Genomic DNA, 19,931 nt, shown 5'->3' with positions numbered 1-19,931 from the left:
CCAATGAATGGAATAATACACTATGGCTCTTTTCATTTAGCATAATGCATTCGAGATTCATTCATGCTGCATGCAAGAGTAGTTTCATTACTTTTTATTGCTGAGTAGTATTCCATCATATGGATGTACCACAATTTGTTTATCAATTTACCAGTTTCAGAACATTTTAGTTTTTCCAGTTGTTGGCAATTATGAATAAAGCTACTATAAATATTCACCTTCTTCATATCAGACATTCATGTCTGTGAACAGATGTTATCATTTGCTTGGGAGGATACTTAAGAGTGGGATTGCAGAATCAATAATAAATGTATGTTTAAGTTTATAAGAAACTTTCAAACTATTTTTCCAAAGTGGCTGTACTATTTTACAGTCCCACTACCAATGTATGAAAGTCATTCATTGTACTTTTAACTTAAAGTCTTATATTTAACTCTAGGACATTCATTGGATTTTTAGAAAATAAATTCTAGTTCTCTGTTAAAATACTCCATCTTTTGATCCATGTAGTCCACCTTTTCCTCTGTTTCCACTTTAACATAAATGTGTTACTTTGAAGTCTTTTTCTGCCAACTCCATCTTAGGTCTACTTTTTGGGAGTTTCTTTGTTTTTTACATTTTGAGGTGTTCTTTTCTTAGTTTTTTTATTGATGCATAGTAACTGTACATATTTATGAGGCATGTAAATGTTTACATGCATACAGTGTGTAATGATCAAATCATTGTATTTAGAATACCCATCACCTTGAACATTTATTATTTCTTTGTGTTGGTGACATTTCCCATCTTCTCCTCTAGCTGTTTTGAAATACAAAATATATGTTAACTATAGTCACTGTTGTGATATCAAACACTAGAACTTATTCCTTATCTTGGGTCCACTTTTATTGACTGTTTTATCACTTGAGTATCAATCACTTTCCTGTTTCACCTATTAATGTTTTATTGTGCCAGACATGGTGGATGATACATTGCAGAGGTTCTAGATGATGCTGTCTCTACACAGAATGTTGAGTTTTGTTCTGGCAGGCAGTTAAGTTGCTGAGGAATAATCGTGATTTTGTTGTAACTTCATGTTAGACAATGTTATGGTAAGTTTATTTCACTTTTGCACTGAGTCCTAAGGCATAGTCCCAGGACTGAATGTGTAGGATGTTCACTTAGGTCTCTTTACTTTGTCTAGATCAGGAGATGCTAGTGTATTCTTAGCACTAAGACCCCTCTGAAATCTCTGTCCAACATTTAGCCACCCAGAAGTTGTTCTTTATTACACCTTTGAGGGTTATGCCCTGTACATGTGCAGCTTAGGGGTTCAAGGACAATCTCTTTACACATTTTTGGGTTATGTTCTGTCTAGTTCCTTTATCTTTAGCACCCTGCTTCCCAAAATCTACCTCACAGCCCCAAGCTCTTATCTGCCATTTTTTTTTCTTTTTTTTTTTTTTTTTTTTTGCACCCAGGGAGAAAATTACTGTCTACTTGAACTGTATTTCCTTTCAGTGGTGTTTGGAAAACATCTTTAGGGAAAGGAAGGGTGCATGCAGGGATCACCTTTGGTGCTTTCCTTCATTCAGCTGTCTCAGCTGTGAGCTATTTTTATCCATTACTTGAAAGCTATTGTTTTATTTATTTGTCCAATCTTATTTATTTATGGAGGGAGAGTGATGTTGATATCAGCTACGTTATTGTGAGTGAAACCAGAAGCCTCCTAAATTCTTCTTTAAAAAAAATTTTCAAATATTCAGTAAATTAACTAGATTTGATAATTTGTAAAACTCTAGAATTTCAAAGTTGTAATATGGAATAACTGAATCATAGGTTTGCCTAAAAAAAATGTTTGATTTTTCCTAGATATCACTTGGTGCTCTTACCCAGCTGATGAAAAAGATGCCCCATTTCCGAAAACAGATTACCAAGGTAAGCAGTATTGTATATGAGATACCTAATTAGTTTTAGTTTATATTCGGTTTATATTCCATTCTGTAGTTGGATTTAGCAGTGGGTTTCATGGAATACTTGGTGTTAGTTGTCCTCTAAAACCTTACTATAGGTCTGAGAAATATCCCATATATCTAAGCTTCTTCATAACTTCTATATGTATAACCTAGATTTATCTGAATCCAGCTTAAAGTTTTCTATATCTTTGTTTTGAATAGCCTAACAGAGTAATATTTATCAACCTTATAAGAAATTCAGCACTAGATTGCCTAGTGGCTGTTATTCTACATGTTTCTTTAAAGTAATAGTTACATATTAGTAGATTTAAGAGCATTTAAGCTGCTTAGTCAGGTAAACTATTTTTTTGCTCCTTACAATACTATCAGAATAATCTTAACATTTTTGTCATGTTGCACCCTAGTCAACCAGTGATTTTTGTGTGTGTTAAAATACTTGAAACATTTAGAAAGATAAAGAGAATATGAACTTGAAGAACTTCTGGGTATTTTTCTCACTTTATTTTTCATTACTGTCAAACCCAAATTCAACAATTCAACACTTCCATCCCATTTATGCTGTCTGTTGATTGCCCCCTGTTGTATTAGTCTGTTCTCACATTGCTATAAGGAAATACCCAAGACTGGGTAGTTTATAAAGGAAAGAGTCTAATTGACTCACAGTTTTACATGGCTGGAAAGGCCTCAGGAAACTTACAATCATGGCAGAAAGCAAAGGGGAAGCCAGGCACCTTCTTCACAAAGCCACAGGAGGGAGAAGTACAAGCAGGGCACCTGCCAGACACTTGTAAAACCATCAGATCTCATGAGAACTCACTCACTATTACGAGAACAGCATGGGGGAAATCACTCCCATCATCTCATGTTCCAAACACTTCCCATCAGGTCCCTCCCACAACACGTGGGGATTATGGGAACTACAAGTTGAGATTTGGGTGGGGACATAGCCAAACCATTTCACCTGTAAATCACCTTCTCATTTACTCCCTTTCTTGAGCTGTTCCCTTGCTTACATGTTACCTTCTTTCACCTCAGCCCATACTTTCTTTCAGGCCTTTCTCAAAAGTTTAATATTACCAGTTGCACAAAAGTCATTAAAATCCTTTAAATGATTGATTTCTTCTGTTTTTCAGCAAGTTGTCCATCTTAACTTAGCAGAAGATTGCATGAATAAGTTCAAGCTTAATATAGAAAAGCTCTGCAAAACTGAACAGGTATGTGCAGAATCAGAAATGCCTCTGTTCATAACAAATTTCCAGGATAAACTTTGTAAGTTAAAACCTAACTTTTTGCTTGATACAGTGGTTGGTTTTTACAGAATCACAGACTCTCTCTTATCAGGGGAGCCACCTAGGCAGTATTTAATGTCATTCCCCACTAATATTAACAAGTAGCTGTAGACTATCTTAGTAAACAGTCCCTCCTAATATATTATATATTTTTTGTTTAATGGAATGATTTAAATTTTGGGAGCATGATTTCAGGTTGGTATTGTTGGTAGGACCTTCTCAGTACAGCATTTAGTATGGCATCCAGCAGAGCTCATTTTACAAGGGGCCTTTGATATCATGCCTCAACTGTTTAGACCATTGCCCCTCATAGAATACAAGCTGCATGTAATTTTAATCATTCTAATAGCCATATTAACGAAGGTAAAAATTAAAAAGTGCAATTAATTTTACGAATAAGTTGGGTGCAGTGGTGTGTGCTTATAGTCCCAGCTATTCAGCAGGCTGAGGTGGGAGGATTGCTTGAGCCCAGGAGTTTGAGGGCAGCCTGGGCAAGACCCTGTCTCTTTAAAAAAAAAAAAAAAACTTTGACAACCTGATGTATTCAAAATATTATTTCAACATATAATCAGTATAAAAAGTTATTAATTAGATAATTTTGCATTATATTACTTCAAGTCTCCTGGTGTTTTGTACCTACAGCATATCTTAATTCAGACTGATCCCATTTCAAGTGCTCAGTAGTCATATGTGGCTAGTGGCCACAGTACTGGATAGCATAGGTTTAGATTAATGATTTTTATCTTCTCCGATTTATTTTTTGACCTTTTGTATTTTGTATAAACAATAGTTTACAAGTGATGTTTATATTTTCTTGTGTAATGTCATCAGTGTTCCATTAAAATTTGACAAGATTTAATAATAGATTTTGTTTGTTTTTTGTTTTTTGTTTTTTTGAGACAGAGTTTCGCTCTTGTTGCCCAGGCTAGAGTGCAATGGCCCGATCATGGCTCACTGCAACCTCTGCCCCACCGGGTTCAAGTGAGTCTCCTGCCTCAGTCTCCCGAGTAGCTGGGATTATAGGCACCCGCCACCCCGCCCAGCTAATTTTTTGTATTTTTAGTACAGATGGGGTTTTACCTTGTTGGCCAGGCTGGTCTCCAACTCCTGACCTCAGGTGATCTGCCTTGGCCTCCCAAAGTGCTGGGATTACAGGCATGAGCCACTGTACCCGGCCAATAATAGGTGTTTTTAACTAAAAAATGAATTTTGGTTATAGATCACTGACAATATTTTATTTTCATTAAGGACCTGGCACTTGGAACTGATGCAGAAGGACAGAAGGTGAAAGATTCCATGCGAGTACTCCTTCCAGTTCTACTCAACAAAAATCATGATAACTGTGATAAAATAAGAGCAATTCTACTTTATATCTTCAGTATTAATGGTAATGGAGATAATCACTTTTTAATAAGTATTTTACTATTGATCATAAAAGAATCTTTGAAAACTGAAAGATAGTTGCTGAACTTGGTTAAGTAAAAGGGAAAATATGAAATTGAGAGAAGACTGAAGGAGATATAATTTGACTGTTTTTTATTTTAAAAGCTTCATTCATGGGTACTACCTAAAGCCTTGAAATTATTTTGGTAGCAATTATGTGATTGTGCACTCATATTTTTACCTATTTAAGGAACTACGGAAGAAAATTTGGACAGGTTAATCCAGAATGTAAAGATAGAAAATGAGAGTGACATGATTCGTAACTGGAGTTACCTTGGTGTTCCCATTGTTCCCCAAGTAAGAAGTCTCATGTTGTGTATATACTTTATATATATGTGTATGTATGGTTGTTTGTATTAACTGTTTTTTTTTATGTGGACAGTCTTCTTAAGTTCACTCTATAGATTTTGAATAAGTAAGAATTAAAGATTTTGTTCTCTTTTCCATATGTAATTTGGGCAAATGCAGTTTTCTAGCGAATTTGTATTTTATGGCTTCTGTCATAATTCACTACTTATACTTTTGTCTTTATGATTCATTTATAACAATTGTCATATTTTAGTTAAACGTGTAACCTTTAACTATAATATGACAGAGAAAATAAGTATATATTTTCTTGATTAAAAAAATTTAGGTTCGCTGGGTATGGTGGCTCACACCTATAATCCCAACACTTTGGGAGACGCTGAGGCAGGAGGATTTCTTGAGCCCAGGAGTTCGAGACCAGCCTGGGCATCATAGTAAGACCTCGCCTCTACAAAAAACAAAAAATAGCCAGGTGTGTTGGTGTGTACCTATAGTCCCAGCTACTCAGGAGGCTGAGGATCTCATAAGCCCAGGAGGTCAAGGCTGCGGTGGGCCAAAATCACACCACTGTACTCCAGCACAAAGCGAGACTGTCTCAAAAAAAAAAAAAAAAAAGGCTCAAAGTCAAATTTTGAAGAGCTCTATTTAGAATCTCACTTTCCCATCTTTTTTTTTTTTTTCGAGACAGAGGCTCTCTCTGTAGCACAGGCTGGAGTGCAGTGGCATGACCTCGGCTCACAGCAACCTCTGCCTCCCAGGTTCAAGCAACTTTCCTGCCTCAGCCTCCTGCCTGGGATTACAGGCGCCTGCCATCCACCCAGCTAATTTTTGTATTTTTAGTAGAGACAGGGTTTCACTCTGTCGGCCAGGCTGGTCTCGAACTCCTGACCTCAGGCGATCTGCCTGCCTCAGCCTCCCAAAGTTCTGGGATTACAGGTGTGAGCCACTGCATCCAGCCCCGTCAAGTTTTTGTGTGTGTGTGTGTGTGTGTGTGTGTGTTTTGTTTTTTTTTTTTTTTTTTTTTAGACGTAGTCTCACTCTGTCACCCAGGCTGGAGTGCAGTGGCTCGATCTCGGCTCACTGCAAGCTCTGCCTCCTGAGTTCATGCCATTCTCCTGCCTCAGCCTCCCTAGTAGCTGGGACTACAGCCATCAAGTTTTATAATACTTTTATTTTAATAGACATATGTTCTGATATGATTATAAATAAATTTTAGCATTAAAGCACAAAATACTGTTCAGTGGAGTTATGTGACCACACTCAGATTTTTTAAAGTAGGCATCTCCACTCTTAGTTTTAAGTCAAATACAATATAGTATTTACTGGTAAATTAAATATCTTTGTTAGGAAACATAAGAGTATTATATTTGAATAGAATTACTGGTTTTTAATTTTTTCCTCTAATTGTATTAGTCTCAACAAGGCAAACCGTTAAGGAAGGATCGGTCTGCAGAAGAAACTTTTCAGCTCTCTCGATGGACACCTTTTATCAAAGATGTTATGGAGGTAAAAATCATTAAAATTTTTTTTTCTACCTGAGTGCCCTCTTTAGAGTATTCTTTACTTTTTGTAGTTTATGTCAGTCTGAGTATATATATTGGGCAGGAAGTTTCTGCAGTGGTTGGAGGCTTCACAAAAAAGCCTGTATCTGGGGTCAAGGGAGGAGAGGAAACTCTTGAAGATTCTTCTTTTTTTTTTTTTTCTTTTTGAGACAGAGTCTCACTCTGTCACCCAGGCTGGAGTGCAGTGGCACAGTCTTGGCTCACTGCAACCTCTGCCTCCCAGGTTCCAGTAATGCTCTTGCCTCAGCCTCCCAAGTAGCTGGGACTACAGGCACACGCCACCACGCCTGGCTAATTTTTGTATTTTTAGTGGAGACAGGGTTTCACTATGTTGGCCAGGCTGGTCTTGAACTCCTGACCTCATGATCCACCCACCTTGGCCTCCCAAAATGCTGGGATTACAGGTGTGAGCCACTGCACCCGGCTGAAGATTCTTTTCTTAAAGACCTCAGACAAACTCACTACTGACTGTTTCAAAATAAAAAAAAAAACACATATATGCTTTATGAAAAATACTGCTTTGTTTTAATAATTGTATGTGGCAAAATATAATTTATTTGAATGAAAGTTCAACAAAAATAACATTTGTATGTGGACCACTATTAGAAAGTGTTAGATGCCAATATTCTTGGAAATGTTTTTGGATTAAACTGTAAACTTCATTATAGTTTGCTGTCAGATGAATCATGCCTTTAATACTGTTTACACTTAGAGAACATTATTCAATTATAGGAAATTATAAAATGAGCGAATTTTAAAATTACTTTATGAGCTTAATAAAATCATGACACTGATTCTTTGGTCATGATCATATAGTTTTTATTCCCCTTTTCCTTTGACTTAAACCCCAGTTTATAGTTTCTTTTGGGAGCTAATTTGGTACAGTGCATAACTATGATTTCTCTGTTTTGCTTGGCTAGTTTTATGTTATTCACACATGCTTAAACATATATGAAAAATCTAAAGAATTTAGACTTTGTTTTCTCTAACATAAGAATTTTTTTTCCTTTCTCACAAGGATGATGTAGAACTAAGTAGTTTCTTATGGCTAGTTTTTTGTTTTTTGTTTTTTTAAACATATTCCTAATCAGTTTACCATGGCTAGTATTTGTAAAATAAGAAATGACTTTCTTGAACCCCTTACCAAAGATTTGCATGTTAAATTCAGAAAATACACATTTGGATCCATGACAGTCTTAGGCCTTTAGAATTTCTCCTGAAACTTGATTTCCTCCCTTCTTGCAGTCTTACTGAAATATTCTTGGACTACTGAGTACTTTGTGCCCAATCCATGTGCCTACTTGTTAATACTACTTGTACTACCATGCTGTAAAGCAGTGGTCTCCATGCTTTTCAGTTCATGCACACCTAACCATAAAAAAAATGTGAGCATGAACCTATTTACTTAGAAGTTAAGCATTACTGTAATAAAAAAATATAATCTGTGTATACAGTATGTTTATATACATATATATATCATAAAATCTAACACTGAAAAAAGGGAAAATTTTAAAGAATAAAATGAAAAGGAAAACTTCCCATATCCCATTGGATTGTCTTGAGTACCCCTAGGCCATAGCAGTAGTAGCTATGAAGGGCAAAGCTTTAGAAGTATGTCACGACTGGAATAACGATTAGAGACCCCCGGCACCATAGAACTAAAGGCTCTGATAAGGTGCCTGGAATCCTTATAACAGCATGGGGACCCTCCAAATGAAGAAAGGGAGTCATGCAGCAAATATTGGTTTAATAAGTAAATGATTTCACTAATTTTTGAAGGAAATAAGGTTTGTGAGTTTCCAAGAAAAGGCTAATCTTATACTAAATATTTATGTCTAAGGTTCCTCAATTGCAAACACAAGTTTTGACCTTTATGCCAAACAAAGTCCTGCAATTTACAATTTTATTGATGGAATTAACTCTTTCCTTCCTTAGGATGCTATTGATAATAGATTAGATTCAAAAGAATGGCCATATTGTTCCCAGTGTCCAGCAGTCTGGAATGGTTCAGGAGCTGTAAGGTAAATTCTATAAGTGAAGATCGATGAAATTTTCATTCTATGGACTAATAATTTAAAATGGTACACAGATACTCATATTTGGCAACTTTCTTTCAAGTATATAATCCTGTATTTTTTCTTTAACTGTAACTTGTTTTAAATGAATTCAGATAAGCAATATGAAAATGTACTTTATTATAAAAAATATTTTCCTGAAACAAGAAGTATTTCCTTTCCCACCTCCTCTTCCTTCACATAGCAGAGACCTTAATCCTTTTTGATAATTATTTTTGTGTTGAGGTACTTTAAACATAGAAAGATATAGAGAATGTTACAATGCATACCGTTATGCCCAGTGCCCAGCTTATTAACTAACTCATTGTAAGTATAATTCAAGCTTCCTGTATATCGCACTCTGGTTTTATTATTTTCCCTTTATTTTCTGTCCTGAATTTGGTGTTTATTGCCTGTATGTCTTTATACTTTTTCTACATATGTTTGTATCCTAAACGGTGTCTTGAGTTATATCTTGCAGGATTTCCTCTTGATCTTTGGCTTTCAGCCATTTAACTGTGTTGTGTCTAGGTATAGTTCTCTTTGTGTTTATTCTACCTGAGGATTGTTGAGTTTCTTAAATCTGCAAGTTAGTAATTTTCATCAAATTCGGGAAGTTTTCAGGCATTATTTTTTTCAAATATTTTTCTGCCCCTTTCTCTCTCCTTCCTCTCTTTCTGAAACTCCTGTTACACATAAGTTGGAGGGTTTGACATTGTCCTGTGAGTTACTGAGGCTCTTTTCTTTCATCCTTTTTAAATTTGTTATTGTACTTTCACATGTAGAATTTCCATTTGAATTTTTTTATTTCCATTTCTGACTGTTGAGATTCCCTGTTGTTAACTTGTTAGCATATTTTTCTTTTTAATTCTTTCGATCACATTTATAACTGCTTGGAAGTCCCTAACATCTGAGTCTACTCAGGGTTAATTCCTATTGAATGTATTTTTCCCCCCAAGTATGAGTCACACATTCCTGTTTCTTTGTATATCTACTAATTTTTGGTTGAAAATTGGACCTTTTAGATAATGTATTATAGCAACTCCAAATTGTTTTAGTAATTTGTGTGGACTTCAACTATGGAATCTTTCTCTCTTGCTCTCTTGTAGCCACTGATGTCCTTGTTGAGTTTTTAAAATTTTTAAATTTTTTATCTTAGCTTCTAGTGGTTGCCCTTATGTCTGTGTAGTTTAGAGGTCAGTCAGTTATCTGTTCAGACACTTCAAGCCTGTATGGCTTCCATCCTCTACTGATCAAGCTGAGTGTAGATTAGGGGTTGCATTCCAAAATAGGCGTTCTTAAGTCTCCCTCCTTTTTTAAATTTTTTTTTTTTTTTTAAATAGAGGCAGGGCCTCTCTGTTGCCCACACTGGAGTGGAGGAGTGCAGTGGCATGATCGTAGCTTATTATAAACTCAAACTCATGGGCTCAGGTGAGCCTCCCACCTCAGCCTCCCAGGTAGCTAGGGTTCTAGGTATGTGCCACCATACCCAGCTAATTTTTAAATGTCTTGTAGAGACAGGGTCTCACTATGTTGCCCAGGCTGGTCTTGAACTCCTGGGCTCAAGCGATCTTCCTGCCTCAGCTTCCCAAAGCACTGGGATTATAGATGTGAGACACTACACCCAGCCCTTTTTTCCCTCATTTTTTTTCCTGGACTTTCTCAGGTTTTCCCCACACATGCATAGTTTGTCAACTAACCATGTGTAGAGAGCTTATCTTTTCTTTCTTTGGCTTCTTTACTTCTGGGATTTCCTTATTAAATTTCTACCTGGCTGGGTGTGGTGGCTCATGTCTGTAATCCCAGCACTTTGGGAGGCCAAGGCGGGCAGATCACTTGAGGTCAGGAGTTCGAGACCAGCCTGACCAACATAGTGAAACCCCATCTCTACTAAAAATACAAAAATTAGCTAAGCATGGTGGCATACTCCTGTAATGCCAGCTATTCAGGAGGCTGAGGCAGGAGAATCGCTTGAACCTGGGAGGCGGAGGTTGCAGTGAGCCAAGATCATGCCACTGCACTCCAGCCTAGGTGACAGAGTGAGACTTCACCTCAAATTAATTAATTAATTAAATTTATTTATTTATTTATTTGTAACTGATTGGCTGCCCATCCTAAGTTGAGACCACACCTAGCAAAGCTGCAGGATTTTGTATTCGCTTCACTGCCCCACCTTGAATCAAATCTTCCACCAATGCAGTAAAGCTATAATTTTTATCTGACTGAACTGGGAGAGCAGTGAGGGTTAGATGCAGCCCAGGCTAGAAGGTTACATATTCACCACCACCATTCTTACCAGATATGTTAGCAGATATTCAAGATTAAATGCTTCTCAATTTGTTGTCTGCCTATGGTTTCCAGTTAACCTGAAATGTTTTGTTTTCCCTACAATTTCATCCAGGTATATACTTGTTTTCTTAGAGGGGAATCTCCTGACCACCTTATTCTGCCGTGACAAGTGCTCTCTATCTTATGTTTTTAAACTTAATACGGTGTCATATTATGTGTCCTCCTGCAGCCTGCTTTTTTGTTTCTGTCACATTATGTTTGTGAAATTTATCCCAGACTGATACATGCATAAATTTTCACTGCTAGTTGGTATATAGTTATATGAGTATAGCAATTTATTCATCTGTTTTCCACATGATAGAAATTTAGGCTGTCTCAAAACTGGCATTATTACAAACAGTATGCAGTGAGCATTCTTGTACTTTTATGTATATCTGGATAGGATGCTTCCCTTGGACTGAGGACTTTACTTTTGCTTTATTTTTTCCTTTTCTACAAAAGATTTGGAAGTTATGTTATCTATTTTTATTCTTGTAGCAGTTTATTACTAAGGGTATTTGACTCAACAAAGTCTAAGATTAATTAGTATCTCTGCTCTCCTCTTGAACAATACAAGAACCTTAGACCAACTGGATGTAAACCATGCACCCCTTAAATGTTATAATCATTTGTGTTCACTTTATATCTTTTTTACCCCCCATATTACTAAGCAGCATTATTGGTTTTTTAAAATTCAGTTGTATGTGCATGTGAACCTGTTAAATCACCCACCACCCCTTTTGTGTGGGCTCAGTTTCTTTTTTCTGAAGTGTATCCTTTGATGTGGGTCTCTTGGTGGTAGTCTTTTTTATTTTTTTCCAAGACAGAGTCTTGCTCTGTCGCCCAGGCCACAGTGCGGTGGCACGATCTCAGCTCACTACAACCTCTGCCTCCCGGGCTCAAGCAGTTCTCGTGTCTCAGCCTCCTGACTAGCTGGGATTACAGATGTGCACCACCACGCCCTGCTGATTTTTGTATTTTTAGCAGAGCCGGGGTTTCACCATGTTGTCCAGGCTGGTCTCAAACTCCTGACCTTTGATCCATCCACCTCGGCCTCCCAAAGTGCTGGGATTACAGGTGTGCACCACTGCGCCTGGCCAGTGGTGGTAGTCTTTACAGTTTTATTCGTTTCTTCATGTGGTCGTTGTTCTTAGCCAGCTATGAATTTCTAAGAGCTGAGGTATGTTCAGTCAACACTTGTTCTACTTTAGCTCTTGGGAAGGTGGAGGGGGTTGTGTTTTCTGTCAGTCTTGTTGTACCTTTGTGGATAATTAACCTTTTTTCTCTGGTTGTTTTTTGTCCTTGGTTCTGTATATTCCCTGTGCTATGTGTATCTGAGGATTTATTTTTGTTTCTTTCTTTGAGATTCATTTATATTTCCTGAATCTGAGGATTTACATCTTTCATAAATTCTTCAAATATTGCCACTTCTGTAGTCTTGGTTTTGTTAGAACATCTTATTCTGTCATAATGTCTCTTAATTTCGTGCACTTTTTTATTTCTTCTGCTGGTGTTTCATTCTAGAAATTTTTCTTCAGATTTAGTTTTCAGTTCTTTAGGTCTCTTACACTGTGTCTCATCTGCTGTATCAGCTGTTTTTTCTTTTTCTATTTTCAGTGACTTTATTTTTCCGTTTTAGAAGTTCTCATGTTTCTTTTTTAAATATGCTTGGACTTTTTATTATTTCTTATTTTGTCATACTCTCTATCCTCCTTTATTGTCTATTGTCATTTTAAACATACCTAATTTGTAGTCTATATCTAATAAATTCACTAATTTACACGCTTTGGGTTCAATTCTGTTGCCTTTTATTTCTGCAGACTCATAGTTACTTACTTACTTCAATATGTGTTTGTAATTTTGAATGCTGAGTTTATTTCGGTAGCCAGCATTGACAGCGGGTCCCTTCAGGCAGGTTTTGCATGTGCTTTTGCCAGATTAGAGGTTTTTTCTTTTTTGTGTTAATTTCTCAGTTCTCATCAGACCATGAAGGTGGTGTGATAAATACCTAAGACTCTATGAGACAGGCCTGGGGCTAAATTATCAGAGGAGAAGCTTCCTTGCATCTCCCCTTGCCTTTGAGGTTGTCCTGACCTTATGCAGGGTGTCAGCTCCCAGTCTGTACCTTGTACAGTACCCAGGGCTCGGCCCCTTGTTTGCTAAGATCAGAAAATACTCCACAAGGCAGACCAAGCCTCAACTCAGTTTACCATTCTAGTATTTAGCTTCCTTTTTACCAATAGCCCTGGAGATTTCTCTGACTTGTTTACTCTCAGCTATGCTTTAAAAACATGTTTGCTCTTAATCGGTGCTCCTTGGTGCTATTTAGAGGGAAGTTTTCAGGATCTAGGGATTTAATTATCTTTATATCTCTCAATCTTCACATGTATGTGAAACAAATTAAATATAATCCCGTTGCTCTAAAATTGCTATTCAGAAGCTTAGAAATTGTTAGAATTGTTTTGAGCAGTGTTGTCTCCTTTTCTTTTGCCTTCTTACTCCATTTCTCTCTGTTGAAACAGTTCTTAAGCCAAAGTTATGTTTTTAATACGTCCTTGACTTTGTATGGGAACAAGAGTGGGTCTTGTTCCTGTTTCATCTTTCAAAAGGAAAGGAAATTTTTAATTTTAATTTTTAAAATTTGTTTCCTGTTGTTCACTGCCTCATTCTTTAAGGTAATGAATGGAAGCGATCATCTGAAAGGCTAGATTCAGATTTTTTTTTTTTTTGAGACGGAGTCTCGCTCTGTCACCCAGGCTGGAGTCCAGTGGTGTGATCTTGGCTCACTGCAACCTCCACCTCCCAGATTCAAGCGATTCTTCTGCCTCAGTCTCCTGAGTAACTGGGACTACAGGCATGTGTCACCATGCCCAGCTAATTTTGGTATTTTTAGTAGAGATGGGGTTTCACCATGTTGGCCAGAATGGTCTCGATCTCTTGACCTCATGATCCGCCCACCTCGGCCTCCCAAAGTGCTGGGATTACAGACGTGAGCCACCACGCCCAGCCAAGAACATTATTAAAAGTTTGCTATGGGGCTGGGTGCAGTGGTGTACCCCTGTAAGTCCACCTACTTGAGGCTGAAGTGGGAGGATTGCTTGAGCCTAAGAGTTCGAGGCTGTAGTGCCCTGTGATGGCGCTGGTCTGCAGCTACTGCACTGTAGCCTAGGCAGCATAGCAAGACCCCATCTCTAACAAAACAAAAATTTGCTATGAGATCCTATACTGCAAGGCATTCTAGGTCATCCAGAACAGTGGCTCTCAAAGTAGGTAACAAAATGAACAATTGGGTACTTATTTTTACCTAAAAAAGAAGAAATTAAGTTTTACTAATATATACTAGTACACATATGTCATTTACACATTAATATATTTGTTTATAAATGAATGTTTATTTTGAAATATTTACTTTTCAAATAGAAGCAAAAAATTTTTACCAGTGGAGCTTGTGAACAAAAAAAGTAATTCCTATGCTCTAGAGCAGTGCTAGCCAATAGAACTTTCTGCAGTGATAGAAAGGTTCTATATTGGCACTGTCCAGTATGACAGCCACTAGCTACTAGCTACATGTGGCTCTTGGGTACTGGATATGTGGCTAAGTATGGATGAAGAACTGAATTTCTTATTTCATTTAATTTTAACTAATTTAAATTTAAATAGCCTCATGTGGCTAGTGGCTACTATATGGGACTCTGGGGATCTAGAGCAATCTGGAGGAGGAATGGTAAAAGTAATGACTACTATTTATTGAGTACTTACCCAACACCAGATTCTGTACTTAGTGTGTTCTGTACATTGTTTCATTTCATCCTTGTAACAGCCTTTGAGGTTTAGAGAGAAGTTAAGTAATTTGCTGAAAGTCCTACTAAATCAAAAACAAGCAGAATAAAAATCGAAACACAGGTCTTAATTCTTAACAGCCAACCTCCTACCATCATAGGTTCCTGAATTCCATTCCAGCAAGTAACAACCTAATACCACATCAGCTCCAAAGTATTACTTGCCCCTTTCCCCTTCACATCTTCAAAACCTTTTTCAGTGCCACTCTCTAATTTTTTTTCAATTTCAAGAAGCTGCAGACTTCTCAGGTATATTATTTCTTCTTATGAAATAATAAGGGAGGATGTTAGCTCTACTCTATAGGTTAAAATGCCAAGCCAGATTATGCATGATTTGTTAGAATTGTTTCTGAAATGTGGCTGTCCTGCTTAACTCTTGGTTTGTCATACTATGGTTAAGTCATTTCCTTAAAAATCAGTGTAATTGGGCTGGGCGCAGTGGCTCACGCCTGTTATCCCAGCATTTTGGGAGGCCATGGTAGGCAGATCACGAGGTCAGGAGTTCAAGACCAGCCTGGCCAACATGGTGAAACCCTGTCTCTACTAAAAATACAAAAATTAGCTGAGCATGGTGGCGCATGCCTGTAATCCTAGCTACTCGGGAGGCTGGGACAGGAGAATTGCTTGAACCGTGACGCAGGAGGCGGAGGTTGCAGTGAACCAAGATTGCTCCACTGCACTCCAGCCTGGGCTACAAAGTGAGACTCCATCTTAAAAAAAAAAACAAAAAAAAATCAATGTAATTGGTAGCAAGTTTGAATTTGGTTGAGTTAGGCTTTTTAAGTCTACAAGCATTATGGCTTTGGAAATGTTTGTAACATGTTTACTTTTTTTTTTTTAATTACTTTTTAGTGCTCGCCAGAAACCCAGAGCTAATTATTTAGAAGACCGAAAAAATGGGTCAAAGCTGATTGTTTTTGTAATTGGAGGGATTACATACTCGGAAATGCGTTGTGCTTATGAAGTTTCTCAGGCACATAAATCCTGTGAAGTTATTATTGGTAAGACTTTCGTTTTCTTCTTTTCTGTTTTTTTGTTTGTTTGTTTGTTTTTTTCTTTTTTTTGAGACTAAGTCTCGCTCTTGTCCCTCAGGCTGGAGTGCAATGGCGCAATCTTGGCTCACCACAACCTCCGCCTCCCAGGTTCAAGCGATTCTTCTGCCTCAGCCTCCTGAGTAGCTAGGATTACAGGCGTCTGCCACCACGCCTGGCTAATTTTTGTATTTTTAATAGAGACAGGGTTTCACCATGTTGGCCAGGCTGGTCTCAAACTCCTGACCTCAGGTGATCTGCCCGCCTCAGCCTCCCAAAGTGCTGGGATTACAGGCGTGAGCCACCGCACCCGGCCTTCTTTTCTGTTTTTAAACAAACTCTAAATGCAAAAGTATACATGTAAAATGTTATCTTGTGTTACACATTTGAGACAAAATTTAATGCAAAAAAATTGTTAACCATAGAATGTGTTTTGTCTGATGTGCTGGAGTTTTTTCCTAGTTGACTTTTTGATAGTTTTATTTTAAAATGTGCTTATTTGAGGAAAAGGAGCTTGCTCCTTTAAAATAGTATGTTCTGTACGTTTGTTTAATCATTAAATAGTTTTTGATGCACAAATACATTTCTACTTCAAAAATATTTTGAATTTTTTGTGGATATGGACATGACATTGGCAAGGCCTGTGTGGAATTAAGTTTTAAGAATTTCAGGCCGTGGCTCAGGCCTGTAATTCCAGCACTTTGGGAAGCCAAGGCAGAAGGGTCACTTGAGGCCATGAGTTTGAAACCAGCCTGGGCAATAAAACAAAACTCCGTCTCTACAAAAAATTAAAAAATAAGAATTTCAGTCAAAGCCAATGATAGGTAAACTCTCCTGACCCATGGAGGCGCTGGATCTGTGTGTTAAGCCTTGACCTGCAGCACTGCTTAGTGGATCTCTATTATTGAACATTAACTGTTGTAGTGCTGAAGATAGGATAATCCCCAGTTTTGCCCTTCATTGTACCAATGTATAGCACAAGGTAGGCAAAGCACTAGGAATGGCCACTGTTTCTGAAAAGTTACTGAACATGCTCAGTGGTGAAGAGGGATTGAAATATTGCAGTATAGGCAGATTTCAGGAAGATGTCTTACAGAAATTTTGTTACATTACCCCAGGCTACTGCACTTTACATACTTGAAGGACAACACATTATATCAAGCGAAGGAAAATTGATTTAACTGCTGGCCTCTGAAAAATTCTCTTTTCTCCTACCAGGTTCTACACATATTTTAACACCCAAAAAGCTGTTGGATGATATAAAGATGCTGAATAAACCCAAGGATAAAGTCTCCTTTATTAAAGATGAATAGCGTTTATTTTTGGAGGGTTTAAAGATTCTTACTAATATGTTGAACTAAAATAGAAAGAAAATGTTGCTGTCATGTAATTTAAACAATGTAAATATTTTATGGAATAATGGCTTTTCAAATACATTTCTTAAGGAACTGTTTATGGTTATGTATTACTGGATTTGTCATCTTTGATAATTTAAATATTGCTGCTGCTTTGTAGATGATGAGAAGAAATGTTAAAATGCTTTCTAAAAGGAAATTTTTTCACCTTTGGAGGAGAATATATTAGAGTTGTGGGTAATTTTTCACAGCCACCTATGTACATACTAACTACCCATTGGATACTTATATCTAAAAGTCTCATGCGGAAGTATAGTTTTTGGGAAAGAATGATTTTAAATAAAGAGATTGTAAAAGTAAAAAACTGTAAATTATATGTATGATAGAATTGTTTCCTCTAAGTGTAGTTTTTCTTTCAACTAAAATTCAGTTTGTTTTATGTGTAAAATAATTCAGTCATTAATAGAAATGGAGTGATTTCACAGTGTATACTATTTTGCCACATACTTGTAAAGAACACGATTTTATATAATTTTGAAATCATGTATGTTTAAATTAGAAAACCAAAAATCATGAACATTCTAAGAGAAAATGAATATAGAATTTAAAAAATTATTCTGGTTTGTGTTGTCTGTAGGGGAGGGGGAAAGTTAGAAATTTTAAAAGTTCTAATTTAGAGTAACAAAGAAGAAAAGGAATCTACCATAATATTCCCACAAAGATAACTCCTAATGACTTTTTCAAAAATAATGTAATCTCTATATAGGGTTAGATAATATATGTCTGCAGATGTGTTTTGTTAAACAAAGGAAACATCTTTGTTTCAAATCTCTTCTTTTACTTGACCTCATGGTGTTCTGTCATACAGCAGACCATAGTTTTATTGATTCAGAGTTTTGCTCTTATAAATAATGCTGCATTGTTTGGGTACATACCTTTGCAGACTTACACAAACATTTCCATAATGTAAATTCCTGGCAGTGGTCAAGGGATTTGTGCATTTAAATATTGATGGATATCCATTTTTAATTTTTATGTAAGTAAATCCATCGCTTTTCCATTTTGGCTTCTGAATTTCACATGCTACTTAGAAATACCTTCCACACTCCAGGATTATAAATTTTTGATAGATTCATTCTATTTTTTTACAGGTAACTCACCATCTGGAATTGATTTTAGTGTAAGACTGTGTGCTAGATATTGTCTCTTAGCACTTGGCATGGCGTCCCATGTCTCCTTACCCCATACCACAGGGGATGAAAGGCTAAACATGAAATTTTTCAGATTCTAAGATAAGTAAGGTCTGAACAGTTTATATTCTACCAATGATGTGCACTTGGTCAAGATTTAGAGGCAGAGGCCATCTACTATGCCAGTAAACAGTCTCCTGCAGACAGGAATTGTTTGTAGCAACCAGACACCACATTTTAGTGTCTTGTCACCTGCTTCGTGGGTATGAGTTAATGCTGTGGCAGCAGCACTAGCTTCCTGTCCTTTGGGTCACAGATGGTAAAATGATCGTGGGTCTCCAGTTTCTGCTCTTACTGCTTTTTCAATAATTTTTGTAATGACCTAATTCTGTGTATTAAATGCCTTTCTGCTTGAAATATCTAGAGAAGTTTGTTTCCTGCACAGAACCCTGACTTGATAAGAGTATTTCATAGTGGTCCAGGTTCACTCCTTTCTAAACAGCCAGATGTTATACCAGATCCTATGGGGTAATCTCTCTTTCCCCAACTAATCTGAAATACCACCATTATCATAGACTAAATTTCCATTTGTATTGTGGTCTATTTCTGGATTCTCTTTTAATGACCTACAGTTTGTTTTGTATTTCTTTTTCCCTATTTCAATTCATGGTATGTTTCAATACATAGTGGAAGAAGTTCCTATTCCATCCACCCAAATTACTATTATTTTTCAGAAATTTTCTATCAGATTTTTCTAGATGAATTTTAGTATAATTTTGTTGAGTTCCCAAAAAAGCCATTTTGGTATTTTCATAGGATTTGCATTGTTTCTAGGTTAATTTAGGAAAAATCAACATCTTTTATAATATTGAAACTTTGATATTCAGGAATGTGAAATGTCTTTTCATTTAAATCTTTATAACCTTCAGAATCTTCATTTTCTTCATATAGTTACTGCACATTGTCAAAATATTTTTGTAGTTCCATTGTGGGTTGAATCTTCTATTATTTTCAAATGGGTTTTTTACATATGGAAATTTATTTATTTTTTTATTTTTTTAATAGAGACAGGGTCTTGCTGTCACCCAGGCTGGAGTGCAGTCATGTGATCATAGCTCACTGGAATTTTGAACTCCTGGGCCATAGTGATCTTCCTGCCTCAGCCTCCCAAGTAGCCAGGACTACAGGTTATGGGCCACCACATCTGGCTAATTTGGGGGTTTTTTGTTTTTGTTTTTGTTTTTTTTTATAGACAGTCTCGCTGTGTTGCCCTGGCTGGTCTCAAACTCCTGGCCTTAAGCAATCCTCCTGTCTCAGCCTCCCAAAGTGTGGGGATTACAGGTGTGAGCCACTGTGCCTGGCCAACTTTTGATATGTTAATCTTACAACTTTACTAAGTATTGATAATAAAGTAATAATATGCAAATGCTTACTTAGTGCTTTCTATTATTAATTCATTCCATCTTCTCATGTATTCCCGTGAGCATAGGTACTGTGATTGTCATCTTTATTTTAAAGCTGAGGAAACCGAGACACAAAGAGATGTATGTAACTTGGTGTGGATGAGTGCATGGAAAGG

The 19,931-nt window shown here is 36.9% G+C and overlaps 1 protein-coding gene across 2 annotated transcripts in view; it reads left to right on the top strand.

The window, feature by feature from the left end:
- STXBP3 (syntaxin binding protein 3) overlaps window positions 1-17,777 on the top strand; it is a 66,168-nt gene extending 48,391 nt beyond the window's left edge. The window contains exons 12-19 of one of the 2 annotated variants that reach the window (XM_003267875.3): window positions 1,852-1,917; window positions 3,089-3,169; window positions 4,493-4,631; window positions 4,878-4,984; window positions 6,407-6,499; window positions 8,491-8,576; window positions 15,629-15,777; window positions 17,026-17,777. In XM_003267875.3, coding sequence (XP_003267923.1) covers window positions 1,852-1,917; window positions 3,089-3,169; window positions 4,493-4,631; window positions 4,878-4,984; window positions 6,407-6,499; window positions 8,491-8,576; window positions 15,629-15,777; window positions 17,026-17,120 — 816 coding nt within the window. In that variant the 3' untranslated portion in view covers window positions 17,121-17,777. Of the gene's footprint in view, window positions 1-1,851; window positions 1,918-3,088; window positions 3,170-4,492; window positions 4,632-4,877; window positions 4,985-6,406; window positions 6,500-8,490; window positions 8,577-15,628; window positions 15,778-17,025 lie in introns of those variants that run through there. The other variant, XM_030824945.1, reaches the window with a different exon arrangement.
- The last annotated feature ends 2,154 nt before the right edge of the window (window positions 17,778-19,931 follow it).

This window comes from Nomascus leucogenys, chromosome 12 (assembly GCF_006542625.1).
Source record: "Nomascus leucogenys isolate Asia chromosome 12, Asia_NLE_v1, whole genome shotgun sequence".
NCBI lineage: Eukaryota > Metazoa > Chordata > Mammalia > Primates > Hylobatidae > Nomascus > Nomascus leucogenys.
The sequence above is the reverse complement of the archived record's forward strand: the minus strand, read 5'-3'. Positions and strand labels throughout refer to the sequence as shown.